The sequence below is a fragment of the Esox lucius genome, chromosome 15 (genome assembly GCF_011004845.1).
Source record: "Esox lucius isolate fEsoLuc1 chromosome 15, fEsoLuc1.pri, whole genome shotgun sequence".
In the NCBI taxonomy this organism is placed as follows: Eukaryota; Metazoa; Chordata; class Actinopteri; order Esociformes; family Esocidae; genus Esox; species Esox lucius.
Window position 1 is genome coordinate 11,986,677 of NC_047583.1, and position 20,107 is coordinate 12,006,783.

Sequence of the window (20,107 nt, forward strand, 5' to 3'; positions counted from 1 at the left end):
GTTTTGGGACAGGGTGACACGAAAGCAACATGGTGATCTGCATGTGAAGCGGGAGAACAAAAGATATACGTAAAACATTGGTTGAAATGATGAGTCTCTGTGTGTGTGTGTGTGTGTGTGTGTGTGTGTGTGCCTGTGTACGCATGTGTCTTTTGATCATACAGTCTGGGATGAGCGCGGTGTGTTTGGCGGATGACTGCCGTGGGGAGCTTCAGTCCTGTCTGTCAGGTTACCCGACTGGATCTGTAAACATTAATAAGGCTTCTCCCTCCGCTTGCGCGAGCCTCTCCTCTGGCAGTCATGCAAATCCAGGCCCTACACAAACACACAGCAAAGCCTGCCCTGCCCGTCGACAGGTGGGCCAACGAATGAAGGCCAACCGGGTGGGAGGGTGGGGGGGGTGGGGAGTGTAGTCTTCTCACAATAGTACAGAGGGACACTGCTTTGGCGGTAGATCTCCACTCAGCTGGTTGCTACGGTACCTGGTGCTGACAGCCTGTCAGCTAAGGTTGACACACAGGGCCAAGCGTGTGTTGTTCTCATTAGCTTATCAAATGTGGCCGTGCCATCCACTCACGCCCCGTTCTTATGAACATTTCTAGCGCCAAACATTAGAGTACGGGGCCTGACCACCCAGGAAGTGCATTAAACAAGCCAGGGCCACCCTGACAAGTTGTCATGCACGTAGACACAGACCTAGAGGAGGCAGCTTCACTGTATGTGCGGGCAGACATCCAACTACAGGAAGCCAACACAGTAACCTGTGCATGCATTCGAGAAAACACACACCATTCAACACAACATGAGCACCTGTTATTCTTCAGCAGCAAACGCAGACACACACAAACAACATTCGCAACGTATCCTTTCCTACAGGCAACAACTCTATCACATTTCACACGCATACACACATGCATAGCCTACACACACCCATACACACACCCACACACACAGCCATACACACACACATACACACACCCACACACACAGCCATACACACACCCATACACACAGCCATACACACACCCATACACACAGCCATACACACACACATACACACACCCACACACACAGCCATACACACACCCATACACACAGCCATACACACACCCATACACACAGCCATACACACACCCACATACACAGCCATACACACACCCACACACACAGCCATACACACACCCATACACACACCCACATACACAGCCATACACACACCCACACACACAGCCATACACACACCCACACCCACACACACAGCCATACACACAGCCATACACACACCCACACACACACCCACACTCACAGCCATACACACAGCCATACACACACCCACACAGAGGTTATTCTTACACCCCCCCATCCCATTCCCCATGCTGTTCTCCTCCATTTCCAACACATCCTCAAATAGCCTCCAGATTGGCAGCGGGGCGATGCCTCCTCGCCCTTCGCTGCCCATCCGCCCCCCCTCGCTAGGACCCCCATATTCCCTCCATGTAGCACCCAGAACCTCCAGTTGGTCTGTTTTTACTAGACTAAATCCACCCTTTCCTAAAAATAAAAACCCTGATAGACATGAGCACAGAGCATAGCAATCCTCCTGTCCACGGAAGCTACTGTACACCTCGCACAGTAGAACCAAAACAAACACGCCATCTCAACAGGGATGATCATTAAACCCAGCGCCCATCTGACCTAGTCCTGAAAGCATGGGGGGGGGGTCAGCCTGTAGCGGTTGACTCATCCTCGTAACGCGATCCTCCCGTCGTTCACATGATCACACGCTAAACCCCCCCCCTGCTGGAACCGCTTCACTACTCAAACAGTACTTGACCGTCCCTGCTGGGCGTCACTTGTGCGGTCAACCAGGTACGACCCTCTGACCAGGGGGCAGCACGGTGAGGCCACAGCACACTGGTATTTGTGGGCTTGGAGAGACACAGGGCTCGACGCTTAGTGGTCTTGGGTTAGACCCCTGGTTTCTTTTGACACTGCTCGTCCACACCCTACTACCGAACACAAAGCAGACAAACACACACACGCACACACACGCACACACACGCACACACTCTTTCTCCCATTATAAATGTTTGCTGGTCAACTGTTGACAGCACATACTCCTTTATAGTTGCATGTAGGCCTAAATGCACATACACACACAGCTATATTTTCTTGTATTGCCTGCCTGACTCATGTATCTCTTTTTAGCTCGACATGATAGCAACCCCTTCTTGCGTCCCCTAAACCAAAAATAGCCTCTCTCTCTTTCTCACTTTTTCTCACTTGCTTGCTCTGCGTGTGTGTGTGTGTGTGTGTTTGTGTGTTTGTGTGTGTGTTAATCCGTCTGCACACAGTTTCTGAGATGAAAGTACATTCAACATTGGACAAGACAAATATTCTCATGTACCCTGTAAGTACTCACGTCTGGGTTCCCTGGGCCCGTCTACGGTCACTTTAATGGCACGGTGGTAGGTGGCCACTTGAGGGGGACCCGTGAAGACTGTGATGGTCAGAGTGAAGCTCTTTCCTGGGGTGATATAGAATTGAGAGGGTGGTTGGTTAAGGGCATATGTAACACAGAGTTTCACCAGAGACATCAAACCCGAGCATGTGTGAGGGTTTATTGGCTTGGTTAATTAATTGTGGAAATAAACAGAATTTTGTGGAACATAAGTACTTTGTTCATGACCACCACTGTCGTTCACTGAATGAAAATTGCCTCCTGATATGTGTCCCTTTTAAGTTTGTGAAATAAAGGAACCACCTCTTTGATGGGCTGAAATGTGGGCATGATTTGAATTATTGAGAGAATGTATTCCAGATTGACCAAAAGGCTTACAGCTACAGTTTATTGTTCAACAAGGCCGATTCTTGCACGAGCTTCTTCGAGCTCTCCCATCTGCATGAAAGGCGAGAGGAAAGTGAGAGATCCGTGCAACGGTCCGTTTTGGTCCTCGGCTATGAAGCAGAGCCTTCATAAAAAGGCATCTCTTATTAAAGAGACTGTTGGGGGGAAAGGAACTCTGGGGTGGGGTAATTGACTACAGAAATGAAAGGTACTTTTAATTCGAAGACTAGACCGTTTTCCATTCATCAGTCTGCAACTATTTAAAGTGTAAAATTTAAGGGAAATATGTGATCACGCGGGACAGGGGCCATGAGGAAGGAGACGGAAAAGTGAAGGTTCTGTTGGAATGTCAGCTATGTGCGCGCGAGTTTTTAGAGGTGTGTAAACAGGCAAGCTTTTAAAGGTGCCAAGCCTTGAACTCAATATTCTGGTCCAGACCATTTCTTTTTTTTTACCGATAAAAAATTATTGTCCAACACGTATTGAATATACTACTCTGATACCAACGGTATCAGCTTTTGATTGGCGATCGTGAATGTCTTATAGTCAGTTAAAGAAATAACTTAGTCCTTGTCATTTGAAAATGAGATACGCTCTTAGTATATAAATCATTTTTAAACATAATTTCAACATTTGTAATAATATTTTGTGTTCTGGATTTTCCCTTGTGCTATTAACACTGAGATCATTTAAATTATAGTTTATGTTGTAGGCCTAGACCCAATGGTGGCGCGCACTTCAACGCTATACTGTAGTATTTGCCCCAGGTGATGAATTAGGCTACGACGTCGTTTTCAAATGATCTGATTCTCACGTCGCCGTATTACTTCAATTTATCTAGTAAATATTTGATGACTTTATTTGGATTCTATAGGATATGTTACCAAAAGTAAGGGCTAATAGGACTGTGTCAGTGCACTTTAATAACACATGACGTAGAAGGCCTAATATAGGACTTGAAGACAGAAATGCGTGACTGCCTCCGCTCACCTCGTCCGCTCCTTCCCACAAACCGCAGGTCGTTGAATCGGGCAACCTGGTTCTTCATCACCGCAGACGCGTTTCTCAGCTCCGCAGAGTAATTCTCGTCGTTTCCTGCCATCACCGTGACCAGAGTTCCGTCCGGCACATCACCAAGTGCGACAACCTGAAAGAAAACAACGCGGTCAACCGGGGTCACCATACCAAACCAAACACAGACTGCAACAAACCGCATCCGGTAGAAGAAAAATCGTGCATCATAAAACTCAAGTAAAAGACCTGATTTAAAATCAATACAAAAAAATCCATGATATTTTTTTTATTTGCTAATCATTTGTTCAAAAATATTTAGACATATTTTACTGTAGGTGGGCTACGTTAAACCGTCAGTTAGACGCTTAGTTGCAGCACGTCTGCAATCCATGAAAATGGTACCTTCATTTTTATGAAGCTGGAAATAACATATAAATCTTCGATAGCCACTACAAAACATTTCAAAATAATGTTTGCAAATACTTTTCAATAAATACGTATATGATCTACGTAAGCATTTATAGATATATATAGGCCTATATATTACAAAAATAATACGCTTTATTAAACATTACACTTCTAGGCCACGGAATATATCACATCCGTATATAATTCACTGCTTCATAATATAACTGATATTTTAGCCTTTTTAAAATAAATACTTGAATTAATTTATGCTATAATAATTATCAATACGTTATTATTATTATGTTGTTAATTGTTGGGTCAATATTACAGTTCCTGCAAATCCAAACCCTTTTCTAAATGTCATATAAAATATCCCAAAAAGCCAGAAAAACAACACACGAAATATTTTTGCCAAGTTAACTATCACTTTGGCAGTCATCTACGGTTTTTTCAACTTTATTTTGCCTATTAATATTACAGAACATGGCTCTGCGTAAAAGTCGTTGTAGTAGACTTCTAATGCCACTAGGCCAAAATGCCTGGTTGGCTTGAATTAAAGCTTACAAAATTGCAATAGACTTAAGTTCATATTATTCTGCGGCAACCCATAGTAGTAATACATCATTAATTTGCTATAATTTCACAAATGACCATCTGTTATTAATAGGTAATTTGTCTTACCTTGAAAGCCACAGGAAGTGTCTTGTTGCACCTCCAGTGTGAGGGCAGCACAGAGCAAAGGAAGTTCGGGCTGTCCGTCCGGACCAGCTCGCCAGCGTGGTCTGCAAGGACGTCCACCACATTCCTTGCCTCGGGTCGTGTCCTCAGCGGTCCAGGGGTGCCCATGGTCCCGCTGCCGTCTCCAATCTTGCTGCAGGGAAACGACGTGGAGGGCGGTGTGAACCGTCTGGTGGTGGTAGGGTCTACGGGAATATGCATCACAACAGCTTGGGTCAAGGCCACTTCTCTATTGGTTTTGACGAGTGTTGTTTTTTTGTTTGTGGAGAATATCTTTTTTCCCCGCTCTCTGACACTTGCTCCTTCGGTCTGGGTCAAGTCCTGTGGTTTACGCGAAGAAGGAGCTGAGCGCACGCAGCCCCTCGGTTAAACTATCACAATGAGTCCTGTGAGTTTAGATACTTTTTTATCTTTCCGAAACGATCAAGTTTGATGGTTGCGTGCTATATCATCAGCTCAGGGTGTAGCTGCCTGAGAAACATTGAGTTGCTTTCTGTTTCTCACGACTAGCCTACAGCAAAACCAAGAAACCGCAAACTTCGATCTAACCTATTTCTCACAGTGCTCTGCTCTGGTTTATATGTGAAGCACACTTTCTATTATATATATTCAGCACTTCATGCGATGCCAGTCCAAACTACAATTTTGGCCGCATATTATAAAACGTTAGTCTTTAGGCCTACGGTGACTGAATATAGACCAACTTGAAAACAATATATCGACTGATCGACAAAAATTAACGATGTCCAACAAAAAGGCAAACTATAAAATCCAATCGTTTTGCAATATTCACAGATGCCGACGAGTCGAGTGCTGCTTGCTTAAGCTTCAACTTTACAGGAGAATTTGTGAATATCTTGATTCACCCTCGGTGACTGAATGAGCTCCTTCAAATGAATTGTGCTCTTCGGCTCTCGCCAGACGCCGCAGCGCACAGAGATGTAGCCTACTCAACAGAGTAGGATAGCTAATTTCAGTCACTGGAATCAGCAATTCACAGTTCTCGGAGCGGAGTTCGAGACGCAGAATTCCAAGAAGTCGCAGAAGTCCAAGACGTAGAAGTCCGATAGTTTCACGTGAAGACGTTTCTTTATATTCAAATACTTTTGTTCATCCGTATTAAATGCCTGCAACTTGCCAGAGGTTATCCTTAATAAAACTAAAAAGTAAGTCCCGACTGAGAAACTATTTTCTTGTTAACTGTCTCATTTGGTTGAACGAATCTTGTATACATTTATATTTCTTGTCTTTTTGCAGTAGAAAACGCAGTTGAAGGCAACAAAGACGCGCCTGACTGAGTGGTGGTGCTAGAGTGAAGAGTGCTGTGATATTATTTACTCAAGTCATTTTAGTGTTTAGTGGTTGGAGTGTGGCGATGACTTCCACCAATGAGTCGCCTGGGTTGGGCTTTCATTAGACCAATCAAAGTCTCCGGAATATAAGCGAAGTGAAAGCGCTCTCTGGAACATTATTGATAGATGGTATTTTTGTACTTTTCTACCTTTTGTGCTTAGTTGTTGCCATGTTTGATGTGCTACATTATATTTACATTTATAGCGACTGATGATTTCATGGCTGCAACTGAAAATCTACCACGTTTCAAAGAAATAGAAACAAGTTAAGAATTATGCTTGTTTGTTTAACATTTAAGTGCATTTATAGAGTGAAAATAAAATAATTGAGTACACATTTATTTGGTGAACAATGCTTCTAAGGAAACATAAAATTAATCTTTCCAAGGATGTAAACCAGTCATAAATGTTGCCCACAATGATTTTATTATGGCCCGGATGAATGTTTTTGTCTAATATCATCTAATAGAACGTAGGCCTAATAGGCTTAGGCTATATTACCCATTGTGTGTAAGATGTAGTGATGGGGTTAGAGACCGATTGACCATATGAGGAATACCATATGAGGAATAATACATGTAAAACTATACATCTTTGTCCTTTTTAATTTTGGTCGTGTTTTTTTCTTCCTTATTTATTTAGACACATAGGCTAAATTCGTTTGAGAATTAATATTTCAGGTGTATCCATAATATGTCTAATTAATTGCGTTGTTATAATGATTTGATGGGTTAAATTCTCACTAATTAAAGCGTACCCACGACATTCCCTACAGGCTGACATAAACATGTTAACTCTGCCAAATACCTACAGTAACCACAAGCAATTATATATTGAAATCTCATAATTTAAGATGCTACTCTGTGAATTACACATGAAATGCCACTACCCTGTTCACTCGTTCACAGGCAATGATGGCTCCCTGACACTAGTTGGCGTATTTGTCTTTGTGAAATGGACTGACTACCGCACAAAGTAGGTATGGAGAAACGCAGGCCGAAATACGGCATTTATATACCACCAGGGAAATTAGGAAAAACAACATACATATATAGCCTAGACCTACTTTATAACTGAATCAAGAGAAGAAAATGTATTTCGTAAACGACCTATTCACCTGTTTGGTGTTTTTTATGTATTTTATTTTTGAGGATTTATTAATGTGCTGGAATTTTATTCGGATCCCAATTAATGAAATGCCCATTCATTTTAATAGAAGCACACGCTTATAGGAAAATAAAAATGACTCCATATTTATTCGTTTAATGGCACCTTTTAGGTTCCCACATTTACCTTGGACTGTTTTGTGCCTATCGCCTTCAATTCGATTAGGAAATAATGTCGATATGTATGTTTAATACAGGTGTATGTTATAGGTGTATATTGCAAAATAAACAGATGAATAAATAAATATTTAACAATGTTTTGCAAACCTATATATTTTCTAGTCAGTTATTTAGTAAACAAAATACAGTGCAGAAAATCATTGAAAGGAAGATTACGTGCAACCACATTCGTTTAACAAAAATGTTTTAAATGTTAAATCTTTGTGGATATTTTGTAAAGAGGTATTAAATTATTGGGGATATTTTCCTGCTGTTAAATAGTTCTTGGATCCACTGAGATTTATATCAGAAATAAATAACATGTAGTGCATTGAATCATCGAATAAGGCTTACATATACCAATTGAAACAACATTTTATCTCTTACACGTTTTATATCAATTACTAGAGCAATTTATAAAATGCATGAGTGGGACCACTGTAGGACTACATTTCTTTGTCTTTAATTTTCCAAAGGGTTTAGGCTACTGGCGGCACTATCTGTTACAGACAGACTCTACATATTGCCTCATTGAAGTAAATTCTTATTGGAATGTTTAACCCTCAGTTGACTCTGTTTAGTTACATTGCTAAAAAAAAACATCTAAATTATTGTTTAGGGCGTCGGTATCAATACTGACTTTTTACAAATCAAATTAAAAAAACTGCATCTATTATTTTGGTAAAAATGATCTTTATATGAATGTTGGTTTCTCTGGAGACATAATTACAAGTTATCTGTACCACTAGAGGGTGAAGGGGGACCTATATGAGTGATTTTGACCAGATACGTAGACAGATATATATCACTCGTATCATATGGCTGTATGCAGTCAACATTTATTTATTTATTTATATATATATATATATATATATATATATATATATATATATATATATATACATATATTATTTGTATGTGAATATATATATATATATATATATATATATATATATATATATATATATATACACCAATGTATACAATCATTCAGTGGTATAAATACTTGATTGAAATGCAAGGGAAATGTTTTATAACTAGATTGATACCCACACACAATGAAGCACCTTATGCTATGTTTATAGGTAACAAAATTACCATATTCGTAGTTGCAATCAAAACAGCAAATAAAAGTCAGTGATAGGCTATAAATACTAAGTAACGGAGGTATACAAACCCTCTAACCACTGATTGTACTCGTTGCGCTTTATTGAGGTGTCTTTAAAAAAATATACGTGTTGTATATAATCTGGAATAACTCTACTATCCTCTAATAATCTGAAAATGCTTAAAATATTTCGGGTGCTATGCCATTTCTATATAGTAAAAAGGATTTGTGAATGCTCTTTGAAGCATACCGCCATAGGTCCTAACATGTTATTTCACAAACGGCAGTGTTTGCTCTGGCTGTTATTACACGAAGAAAACTAAGCCATATTTTTGGTAAACGAGTCTCTGGATCATGTTTTGAAGTGAATGGAATCAGTTCATGTCAATGAAATTTATTGTTGATGTCATTATTTTACAACTTGATGTTCGTGGGTTCCTCACTGTGAAAGTAGTCTGTGGCCCAAGAGAAACTCAATGGTTCAGTATTCTGGTTCAGTTTTTTCCCTCACAAATTACAGTTGACTTTAGTCACTAGATAAAAATCAATGCTAGCAATGGAGATGTGGTGAGCATTTAAAAAATCTCAATATCACCTGAAATCAACTCGATATACGTTTGATGTTATTTCAAAGTGATTTAGCCATTAACATATGTTCACGCTCTATTTTCACTGATTACTTTTAGGGTAAGGAACCATCTTACATCAAGTTGTAAAACAGTGACATTCCCCTTTACGAATATTTCTCATTTTGTTGTACTCCCCCTTTAAATGCCAGTCATTAATATGTGAACATTTATATTTTCCTTTCAAATAAAAAATAAATAAAAATCAACTGTACTGTATTCAGAGGACAGTTAGTGGGTTGCGTGCAGTATGCTTGGGCAATATAGTATACTGTAAAATTGTGTTTTACCGTTTTACTGTATAAGTTAATGAACTGTCATTTGGCTTTTTTCAGATGACAGTTAACAGTCTTTTTTCAGATAACACTAATTAAATGTCTGATGCAGGGTACATTTTGGTGTGATTGTTGCTTTTTACAATATTTGTTTTTGGTAATCGATGTATGTAAAATATGCAGGTAGCTTAAGGGTTAATTTAGGGTGTTTTGATTCATAGTGACCCATTATTTCTAATCATGATCGACCGTCATACCCGCTACTCTCCTAGAAGAAAAAAAATTGTTTTTGTTTGTTGTGTTTATTTTAGATAGGAAGGTAATTGTGGTAAGGAAGGGCTCGGAGTGTGTTTAGATTTACCCTTAATTTTCTTTATTATACTGATGTCAGTCAGAAAGATGCGAAGCCAGAGTCTTGCGGAGAGAGTGGCGAGGGAGATCCGATGAGAAGATTATACACTAACACTTAACGCCTGCCAAGGCAAAGACCGTGAGGAAGGAGCCGTTTTAAATCATATTTTAACAACATGAATTGGCGCCTAACCTATTGATAACAATTATCACACAACTATGACTATAGCCTACATTGATTTGCTAAGCGGTTGACTTAAACGCAGACTGCATAGTGGAGAGAGACCTCAACCGGGTTAGCTGTCAGCAGCCTGTTTCTTTATGAGGAGAGAACGTGAACATTTTAATTGCCACAACCGCGCTCGTTGAATGACCTCAAAGATAAAGGCCTATGACTTTATGAGAACACTGGACATTTGTCTAAAACAGGTAATTCATCTAAAATCATAGGCTTTAATATTCCTTGTTGTGAGGTTTAATATTAAGAAAGTGAACTACACAGTATTTATACATTTCTGCACCATTTGGACATTACCTAAAAAGTATCGCATATCATTGAGGCAATGAAAGAAGTAGGGCCAGTGACATCTGGGATATTTCAGTCGTCCTCGTGCGCTTTTCATTATTAATATCTGACTATACAACCGACTACCGTGCGCAGGGGTAATACGCGCATCGGCGCCTGTCATATTTAGACTACTATATTTCAACAAGCAGTTTCTACGGTTTCAGCCGCACAGACACTGAAGACGGAGCCCGTCGTGCCCCTGAACGATTTTTAATGATGCAAGTAGGTTCAGCTCAACCGAATGCAGAACTCCTGGAGGATATCTAGTATCATAAACCCACTTCATGTACAAGAGTACAGAAAGGCAACCCTGTGCCTGGAGTACCACAGGCACTATGTTTTTTATTTAAACCACCTGTGTGATGAATTTAACCAATCAATGAGTTGCTCAATTAGCTGGGCTAGGTCAGGTGGTGTCTACTGACCAGAATTCTGCTGAAGCCTACCTATCCACTCACAGAACAGGTCAGTCTACCTCTGTACTAGATGTTGGGAACGTTTTTACCTTAACTACTACAGGTTTTAGAAACAACTTACAGTATACAGGCTTTGCCAAAAAACAGCAGGCCTCCAGTTTGGAGAGTTAATGTAAAAAAGGTTATAGACATACTCTTGACAACAGAAGGAAGTCAATTTCCTGTAGTTCTATACGTTTTTCCTTGACTTATACCATATTACTATGATATCTGAGAGACTAACAAAGGTGAAATAAAACTGGAGGTCAAGAAGCCTGGGAATGTGCCATGCTTGCCTTGTCTGTATTCAACCATGATTGCTGCAAGTTTAGATTTAGGATTTGGACTGAGTTAGGATCCTCATCGACAAAGAGATATACTTCATTCATCCATACAATATTTACATTGCTCTTCTACTTCAAAACAACGCCCCCAACACACACACACATACGCACACACACACAAATACACATAAATACACATTTATCCCCAAATGCACCAATTGTTATTTGACAAGGTCAATTAAGCAACTGTCAATGACACAAAAATGTAAGAACTGCAGACACACAAGCAATATTTCTAAATTGCACCAGGTGTATTGTATTATTCCTACTCTGAATGGTAAGCTGAAACCCGAGTTCCGCTTTTGTCACTTACTCTTGGTGTCTGCCCAGCATATGCCTTTGAAAGTGTCCCACTACTTCAGCCTATTTAGTCTGTGAAATGAACCTTCTCCAGCCTACAGTCCCTGCCCTGCAGTCGCCAACCACCACACCAAACCTTGGAAGATCAAGGGCCGTAGCAATGCTTTCTTCCTCTCCGTTTTCATACGGTTTGGCAGATAATGAGACGGAATGTAAAAGCTAATAGTTTGAATATCATCCCCATTAGCTGGAAACCCACACAGGCCTGTGAGGTGTAAAACTATACCTCACTGTATCGTGCCCACCACCCACCATATCTTCCACGTCTGATGTCAGAGGCTTTGATGGGCAGACACAGATATATGAGGAGATACAAAAGTGAAATTTTAATTCTCAATGTGAACCTCAGTAACCCCATAAACCCGTGAGCTATTTTCGGACGTGTGCACATGTGCCATTAGAGGGGATCTTTTCGTATAAAAAAAAGGGGGCTACGGGGCAATTACAAATAGTTTGAGGTTAAACGATGACATAAGACAAAGATTTCTATCTTTAGCGGCTGTGGTGGTTGCACATTTCTGTACATTCACAAATTACAGGGCAAGCCTGATCCTCAACCCACCGAACGCATTCCTTCCGAAAAGTGTCTCCTCAAATTTCAGCCGGGGGTTTTCTGCTCAGCGGTAATATGAGTGTTCTGAATGGACGACTCCTATGAAATGGAGTTTTATTCCTCTCGGATTAAATGAGCTCTGCATTTGGACTCAGGGTATTTTTTGTATCAATTATGAATTCTGTGGTAGACTTGGAATGTCAGAGTTGTTTACCCGCTCTCGTTTTTGAAATGTAGTTTGCTATGAAATGGACTTCTGCTGCTTGATACTGTATGACAAGAGTGTCAGGGATTAGTACTCTAAGCATGATGTAAGTCATCAAAGCTTTCTGTCCCTTGTCCCAAAGCCAAATCATATTCTAGCATTTGGATGTTTATAGACAGATTATGGAGGGACTTTGAGAAGTATAATGCTTCTCAGAGAGACTGCAGTGGTTAAAGATTGTTTAATTTTGTATGGGGACTCTGAGCTCCAAATGCTGATGCGCTCTCAAATGATTACATAATGTGTCAGCACATTGAAGTTGATGGTCATTGTTGTCTGGTTTGATGTAGACCAGCAAATAGGAACCACATTGCCTGTTTTATTATACCATATTCATGTCTCCTCGGATCTAAAGCGGAGACCTTCATGTGACCAAGTTCCATTTAGCATGTTCAGATGTGAGCACCGTTACTTGTTTATTGACATTACACACTAACTTCTTTTGGGATAAACCTAAAAAGTAGTACTGTATTCCTGCACACAACAATATGCATGTGATTCACCAGAAAGTCCATTTTATTCAGCATCCACTTAGCCAGTTGGAATATATATATATCACAAAATAATGAATGAGCCTGTGACATCTCCAAAAACCAGCAGCTAATTACTATGTAAGCGTGACGAGCTGAAATACTGCAGAGTCAGACAATGAGCACATTCAGCTCATGAATCTTTAATTCACAGCCTACATGTTTTAAAAGGTGCACAGTGCAGCCAAGGGCTTATTAAAGGTCTCTGAATCAATTGAGTAAAATAATGGCTGTTGGGGGATGTCTGTCTTGTCTCTGGGAGCTGTAACCATTAGTTCCTGAACACTAAAGGACAGCTAGCCTCAGTAACCAAGTGAGGACATTCAGGGTAATGAAGAGGTTGAACGTCAGTAGAACGTTATCACTGTTGTCAACAAACTCTGAGCCCTTGAACATCTCCACCGTTTTTTGTTTCATGCATTATCTGTAACATAACGTACAGTATGTACAGGACATTATTGATATGAAAGAGGGGCACACAGAGATAGAGACAGAATAGAGAGAGAGAGAAAGACAGAAAGCAAGGAAGGCCTATGTACCCCTTTCCTCTAGAGGGAGCTGGTGCAGACAGGGTGACAGTATGTTCTACTGAGTGTGACTCACTAGTATTTGTCCAGTTGTTATACAGGCTTCGGTAAACCACACAACAGTGGAAGGTCTAGCATCAAAGTTCTACACTGCAATGACTGCATGATTGCATAGTAATTCAATGCAAGTCGGTAACATTAAAAACAAACACGGTCATACTAGGACGAGGAAAATTCTGGATATGTGTAAATGTAAAAACGGTAAATACAGGCAACGGAGGCAATTCTGATTCTGATCAATTTACTTCTGAATGGTTTTTGTGTAAGAAAACGTTTGATGCAAATTTTATATGTGATCAGGGTGTAGGGTTTTACTCTGTGGTCAGACCCCACCTCGGTCACACCCGTTCTGTAGCAGCAGTCCAAAGGGACACCTCCGGGCCTGTCCTGGGGACTCTCTGTGAACTCTCATGTCACCATTGGTCCGCCCTCACATCATCTGTCAAGTACACTCAACCCACCATGACAGTTAGACAGAAGGCTATGATGTGGTTACTTGCTGTGTTTATTCATCGGAAAGCCACTAAAAGCACCACTGGACGGTAAAGTCACAAAAAAGCTGTGCTATTATAGGAGCACTTTTGGTGGATTTCTGATCTAGTTGGATCCCGTGTGGGCCCTGTCTTTCTGAGCCACAGGATCTAGTATTGAAGTATTATTCAGGACATTACACGGATGAAGTGACCTGAAGGTGGCCTCATAAACTCTCTGACGCTGCCAAGTTGCATTAGGCTTTAACCCGTGTTTTGGAGATACACATTGACACCATTGTTATTTGTTAATCATACACAATCACACAGTCCTCTATTAATATTTGTTTTCCTGCTGGGGCAGCTGATTTGATTTAGCATGATCCTTATTTGGACCTAACTGTCCATGACCTTGGCCTCCAAATGTGTCTCATAAATGCACCGACTCATCCATCTTTGAGGTTTTTTGTGTGACTTATAATCATTTCTCTTCTTTGTGCCTTTGTGTGTCTGTGAGTCTGTCTGTCTGTCTCTCTGTGCTTGCACACACACACACACACATACACCAACACAAATCCCCAGTGTTTCTCCCTTTCTCTCTCTCTCTCTCTCTCTCTCTCTCTCTCTCTCTCTCCCTCTCTCTGGTGAGTGCTTCTGATGCAAGGAAGGCAATCTGTAATCTGTAGTAATTGCATGTTGCAGAAAAACATTTTTCCGCTGTGGTAATCGCTGCAATATGTGCCTCAGCGTTGCCAAAGTGACAGCACCCCCACCTCCGACACACAGACACACACCCCCGACTGGCTGACTCACTCCCCCTCGCCTCAGCCAACTGTGTCGGGCTGGAGGACACGTAGTCCCAGCCTCCTGTGAATGGGGGGTGGGGGGGGGGGGTGGTTGGGGGTACGGCAGGCAGACGACAGGAGGACTAACTGGCAGGCAGCACACCTGTGGCAGCAGCATCACCCTGCATTCACCTTCGGCAGCAGATTTATAGTTCCTCCCAGTGACAGTTTAACTGCCGTACCACACCGCTGCCAGGGCCCTGCCAGAGCTCCATCACGGCCCCAGCTCACTAACCCTACCACACGCAGGCACAGGCTGAGGCTGGGGCCAGAGAACCGTCTGGGGTGGGGAGGCAGCTCCGACTCAGAACTCTGGCTGTGGAGTATTCATATTCAGAAGGTGTTTTGTCACTGTCTTTGATTGCACAAATAGAAGGTATCATGATGAACATTCCATTATGGAAACATTATTTTAACATCTTATTGTAAGTTCTTTATTTTTCTTTTTTTTTCTACAATCAATTAATATATTTTTTTGTTTCCTTGTTTAAAATTAGGTTAAACTTTTGGTGAGATAAAAAAAAAAAAAAAGTTTGGGGGTTTATTTGAGCCACTGGTGAGGACTATCAAATGAAGCTTAACTCGTGCTGATGCATGTCTTTCAAGCCATCTTCCACCACTCCAACAGTGTCTGACGCGTTTGTGTGTGAAATTGTGGCACATCTTCATGAGGTCACCATATTAATCCCCCTTCACCATTATTTCATGTTCCTCATGCTCCACTGTGAGACTGTGGCCAAACTGCGACGTGACTTGAAGAAGTCCTCGCTCACCATTTCGCCACCCCAAACACCTCAACAGTTTCTCACTGTGTAACTGTGGCTCGACCATGGCGCACATTTATGAAGCTAAGTGGTGCATCGCCTCTCCTGTGCCCAACATTGCCTTAAGGCACATTAGCTCACAGATGCCACACTTCCTTGCAGTCCACAATGGGTAACCACACACCTATGGCGGGGAGGGACAAAAGCAACACAGCCAGACATTTATAGATCCAGACTATCCATTGGGAGGTTAGCAGTCCTTTCCTCTCTGAGCTGCTGCCTGCTGCACAACACAACCCATCAAACCACCCAGCAGTTGAACTTCCCTCTGTGTATGAAATAGTGTCTCTCCGAGATCAAACGCGTCACCCTGACGAGGATAGGAGACAGCTCGGAGCTCTGGCAGCCTTTCAGTCTGACAGCCAAACACGTTTGACTGGCAAACAGAGACGCTCGTTCCCTTCCCCCTGCCAAAATGGGAGTCTGTCTGTGATCCTCTAGCTCGACATCCCACACAAATATAGAAGCGCTATGAGAGACCCAGCGAGGGGTGGGGGTGGGGGCTGAGCCTGGGCCCGTCGGCTCCGAAAATAAGTTGTGAGGCGTCCCTCTCGCACAAAGGCAGAGCCCCATAACTCAGTGTTTTCCCAAAATGAAATCGCATGTGAACCGAATATTAGGAAGCGTGCATGGCTGCCAGCGACCGCCAAGCCATTATAGCCGGGCCTGTAAACCACATTTTCACCAGAAGACAATGCCCCTTTTGTGCTCGTGTGTGGCTGTCCCCTCTGCTGGAACCCATGGAGGAGCCCTGTACAATTAAACAGTGTGGATGAGGACAGGGGAGAAGAGGAGTGAGGGGAGGTGAGGAGAAGAGAGGAGAGGATGTATAGACTGGAGTGTCAGTTCTGTTCCCTAGTTAATTAATCACAGTCGCGTCAGGAGGAGGCAGAGGAGCCTGCCCTCGTTTAGCCTGGTGGCAAGAGGGACCTTTCATGTGGTGGCTCACGGAATGCTGTTGTTCATTCCTTCCTGCAACAAAAACCACATGTTTTTATTTTTTTTTTGTAGCACTGGGCCCTGTCCTCCTGGAAATATGAAGGAACAAGACAAGTTATGTCACGTATGACTGGTATGAGTGCTTTGAAGTAAAGGATAGCTGCGGAGGAATTAGCCAAACCACCCCGGCTTGTGCCAGTGTGTTCCTCTTTGGTTCACATTGCCAAATGATTGTTGAGCTGGCTACCACTCCGTTTACCTTCAGTTCCTCCAAACCACACACATCACAATGTACACACACGTTCACACACAGTCTCACTATCTCATCTGTTATCTATGCAGATACCCTGGCCTGCTACAATCCTTTCATCCTTGTTTGGATATTTAAATGGAGGTCATCAAGGGTTCTGTCAGACTCGTTCAAGTGTGAAGACGCCTCAAAGCATTTCCACATATTGAACTTGCATTTGTTTCCCTCTTTACAGGAGTTCAATCTCCCTGGCCCTGTCTGATTCACCGCAGAGCCAGACTGGAATCTAACGATGACCCAGTGCCTGCGCCCTGACAGCGGTCTATGACACTTTCCACAGTAGACGTCAGAGAACTTCACGAAGCAGTGAGAGACTACCCTGGTCCTGAAGGCTTCCATGCTGATGCAGGAAGGGTGTGGCTCCTACCCTCAGCCGGAGACTTTCAAAGAGCCCTCCCAGACATAAATCCTTTTATCGCCTGCAATAAAACCACTCTTTTGTGCATAAAATTGTTACTGTCAATCATCAAATTGAACCCAATTGAGGTTGAATGAAATCACAATGAGTGAGGAGATAAGCTGTCATCACTGCGATTTTAATTAAACTCATGCCTCCCTGTCTGATGTTTCACAGAGTCCAGACAGACCAAGACACTCTCTCTCACTATTGTCTGAAGCTCACTCCGTACGAGTCCCATTGACTGAATGTTTCCTCTCATAATCTTCGTGACTCACTAGAAATGCTGCCCATGCGTGGATAGCGCTCTGCCCCGTGTAGTGTAGCATACGTTCCCCTCCTCTCTCTGGATGACTCAGAGAGCCTCTTAGGAGCCCTAAATGCTTACTAATTCTCTGATTGCTGTGTTTGGCCCCTTGGGCTCCTCAGAGCCAGGGTGGGCCAGGCTAACGACAAGCTAACGACGACAACGACAACATGCGTTTATAAACCCAATCAGGAGGCAATGGTCTGGCTGGCCGTGCGGTGGTTAGCCTCATCAAACCCTCTCCAACAGCCTCCTAGTCTGCTGACTGAGTGACTGACTTGACTGTTCGCTGTGTCATTATGCTGATTAAAGGAGCGTAGGTTGGTCCCTAGTGACGAGTAACACAAAGGTTTCTCCGTCGGGTTAGTGATGGGCTCGGAATGTTTACGGAGTTAGCCTTGCGGTAGTCAACGTCCTGTGTTATTGCCCTGGGGATGGATGGCGGATAAGGTGTCGCGAGGATCAGAGGTTTAATGTTTACGGTGACATTAGAGTTCAGCATTGGTTGAGTGGCTGTGAAGAGAGGAGTCTGCTTTGTCAGGCTTTAAATCAGTGGTTTAACTCTTGCAATGGTTTGTGTTTAACAGCAGGAAATGTGGGAGAATGTGAGTGAGAGTGTTTTCTTAAAACCCAGATGAATACGGCTTAGCTGACAAAATGTTGGTGGTTATTGAACAATTAACCTTTTCCCCCAGCCGTTCTGCACATCACGAATGAGCCTGGCGTAACAACAATTCAGAGTTGGCCTGAGTGGCAGCAGTATCATCAAGAATATTTTACAATATTTTTAAATTTTTACTGGCCGGCATGGCTCCAAACGAAATTGTATATCTGATGTTTGATCATGTCAACAAACACTAGTCCAACTCATCCCGTTTAGCATGAGCCGGCTATTTCATAATTTAAAAAATTAAGCTAACCTGCTGATATTCTACAACTGCAGTGTTCATTTAATTAGTCACCATAGCTAGCTACTATAGCTCTACACAGTTTGATCATTACAAGAACATATGCCTAGAACTGCCTAGTTCTTCCGTATGACAGTTCAGTATCCATCTTGAAAGCTTAGCTGCGGTGTACGCTCAGCGGTCCCAGAACAATGTTAACACATAGAGAAGTTGGTAGATGATTGGTGGGTAGACTCAATAAAGGCACTGCCTATTGTGCTGTGCAGGGCATTTCTCAAAACTTTCTTATTCATTATTGAAATGCAAGTTTGGCAGATTACTCTACCAGGCCTTCTGCAAAGTTTGGTAGGAAGTATCTGGGAAAAACATTATTACATTATTGCATCAGAGCTACCATGTAGTATGTTTTGTACTTTTCCTTTATAGAATGGTGTGATGTGAACATGGCATCTCCCATGTTCGTGCCGGACCGATACCCAGTAGCAACATAGGGCTCCTGAACGTAACTCAGCTGCTATGAGGCCCACTTGGCCATAACTTCCACCAGTTGTCACAGGGAAAGACACAGAGAATAGACACAAGGTTTCGAGGGCTTTATTAACAAAAACACCACAGAAACTGAGGAATTGATCAAAAACCTAAATGTGAATTTCTCGAGTTGGTGTGGAGGCTTCACTATGGGGGCCTCACGGGGGTGGTTTGGGAGGTAGGTGTGCGGGTGTCATCCCCAGGACTCTTCTTTTCCTTGTTATTGTCTTTTTGGCCGCTGCTATGGCCCCACTTTGTGCAGATCTGGGACACAGGGCCTCTCGTTGGTTGTGGTCGCGGTGCAGCGCCTCATTGCCTCATCCCAAACTACCACCATAACGTCCACCGGGAAGCCTCCAGTGGCTTGCATTTCCATTTCTGATCGATTCCACTCCACACATTCTACTGTGTTTTTGTTAATAAATGCCGTCCAGTGCCCTAACCACTAAACCTGTGTCCCTTCCTTGTGTCTCTCCCCTTGACAACAGTTGATTCATCACAGGAATAAAATTGGCATTTTGTCACGCCATACAAAATTAATAAGTATTCATTGATCTGTTACTACGTGTAGTTATTGCTCTTCAAACATGCCATGGGTGAACTTACTACACCAGTGTTAGTAATTTCATTAGAACTTTTTTTAGTCAGCATTTATTCTGACTGTGGGTTGTCTTAGACTGTTGTGCTCTGTGGGGAGAGCAGCAGGAGGCCATCTGTGAGCTCTTACTGACTATTACACTGAGGTCAGACAGGACTGAGAGAGAGAGAACAATATGGTCATCACGTTGACACCCTGTACGCAACTCTCTGACTCAGCACACAGAGGTGCTCACCGTCAGCTGTCGGGATGTGTGTGTGTGTGTGTGTGTGTG

At 42.5% G+C, this 20,107-nt stretch overlaps 1 protein-coding gene across 3 annotated transcripts in view; it reads right to left on the minus strand.

Moving 5' to 3' along the window:
* runx3 (RUNX family transcription factor 3) overlaps positions 1–20,107 on the minus strand; it is a 55,339-nt gene that overhangs the window by 26,501 nt on the left and 8,731 nt on the right. For 2 of the 3 annotated variants that reach the window (XM_010879242.5, XM_010879238.5), the window contains exons 3-5: positions 4,952–5,193; positions 3,839–3,995; positions 2,408–2,527 (exon numbers count right to left, since the gene is read on the minus strand). In XM_010879242.5, coding sequence (XP_010877544.1) covers positions 2,408–2,527; positions 3,839–3,995; positions 4,952–5,193 — 519 coding nt within the window. The remainder of the gene's footprint in view (positions 1–2,407; positions 2,528–3,838; positions 3,996–4,951; positions 5,194–20,107) is intronic. The other variant, XM_010879239.5, reaches the window with a different exon arrangement.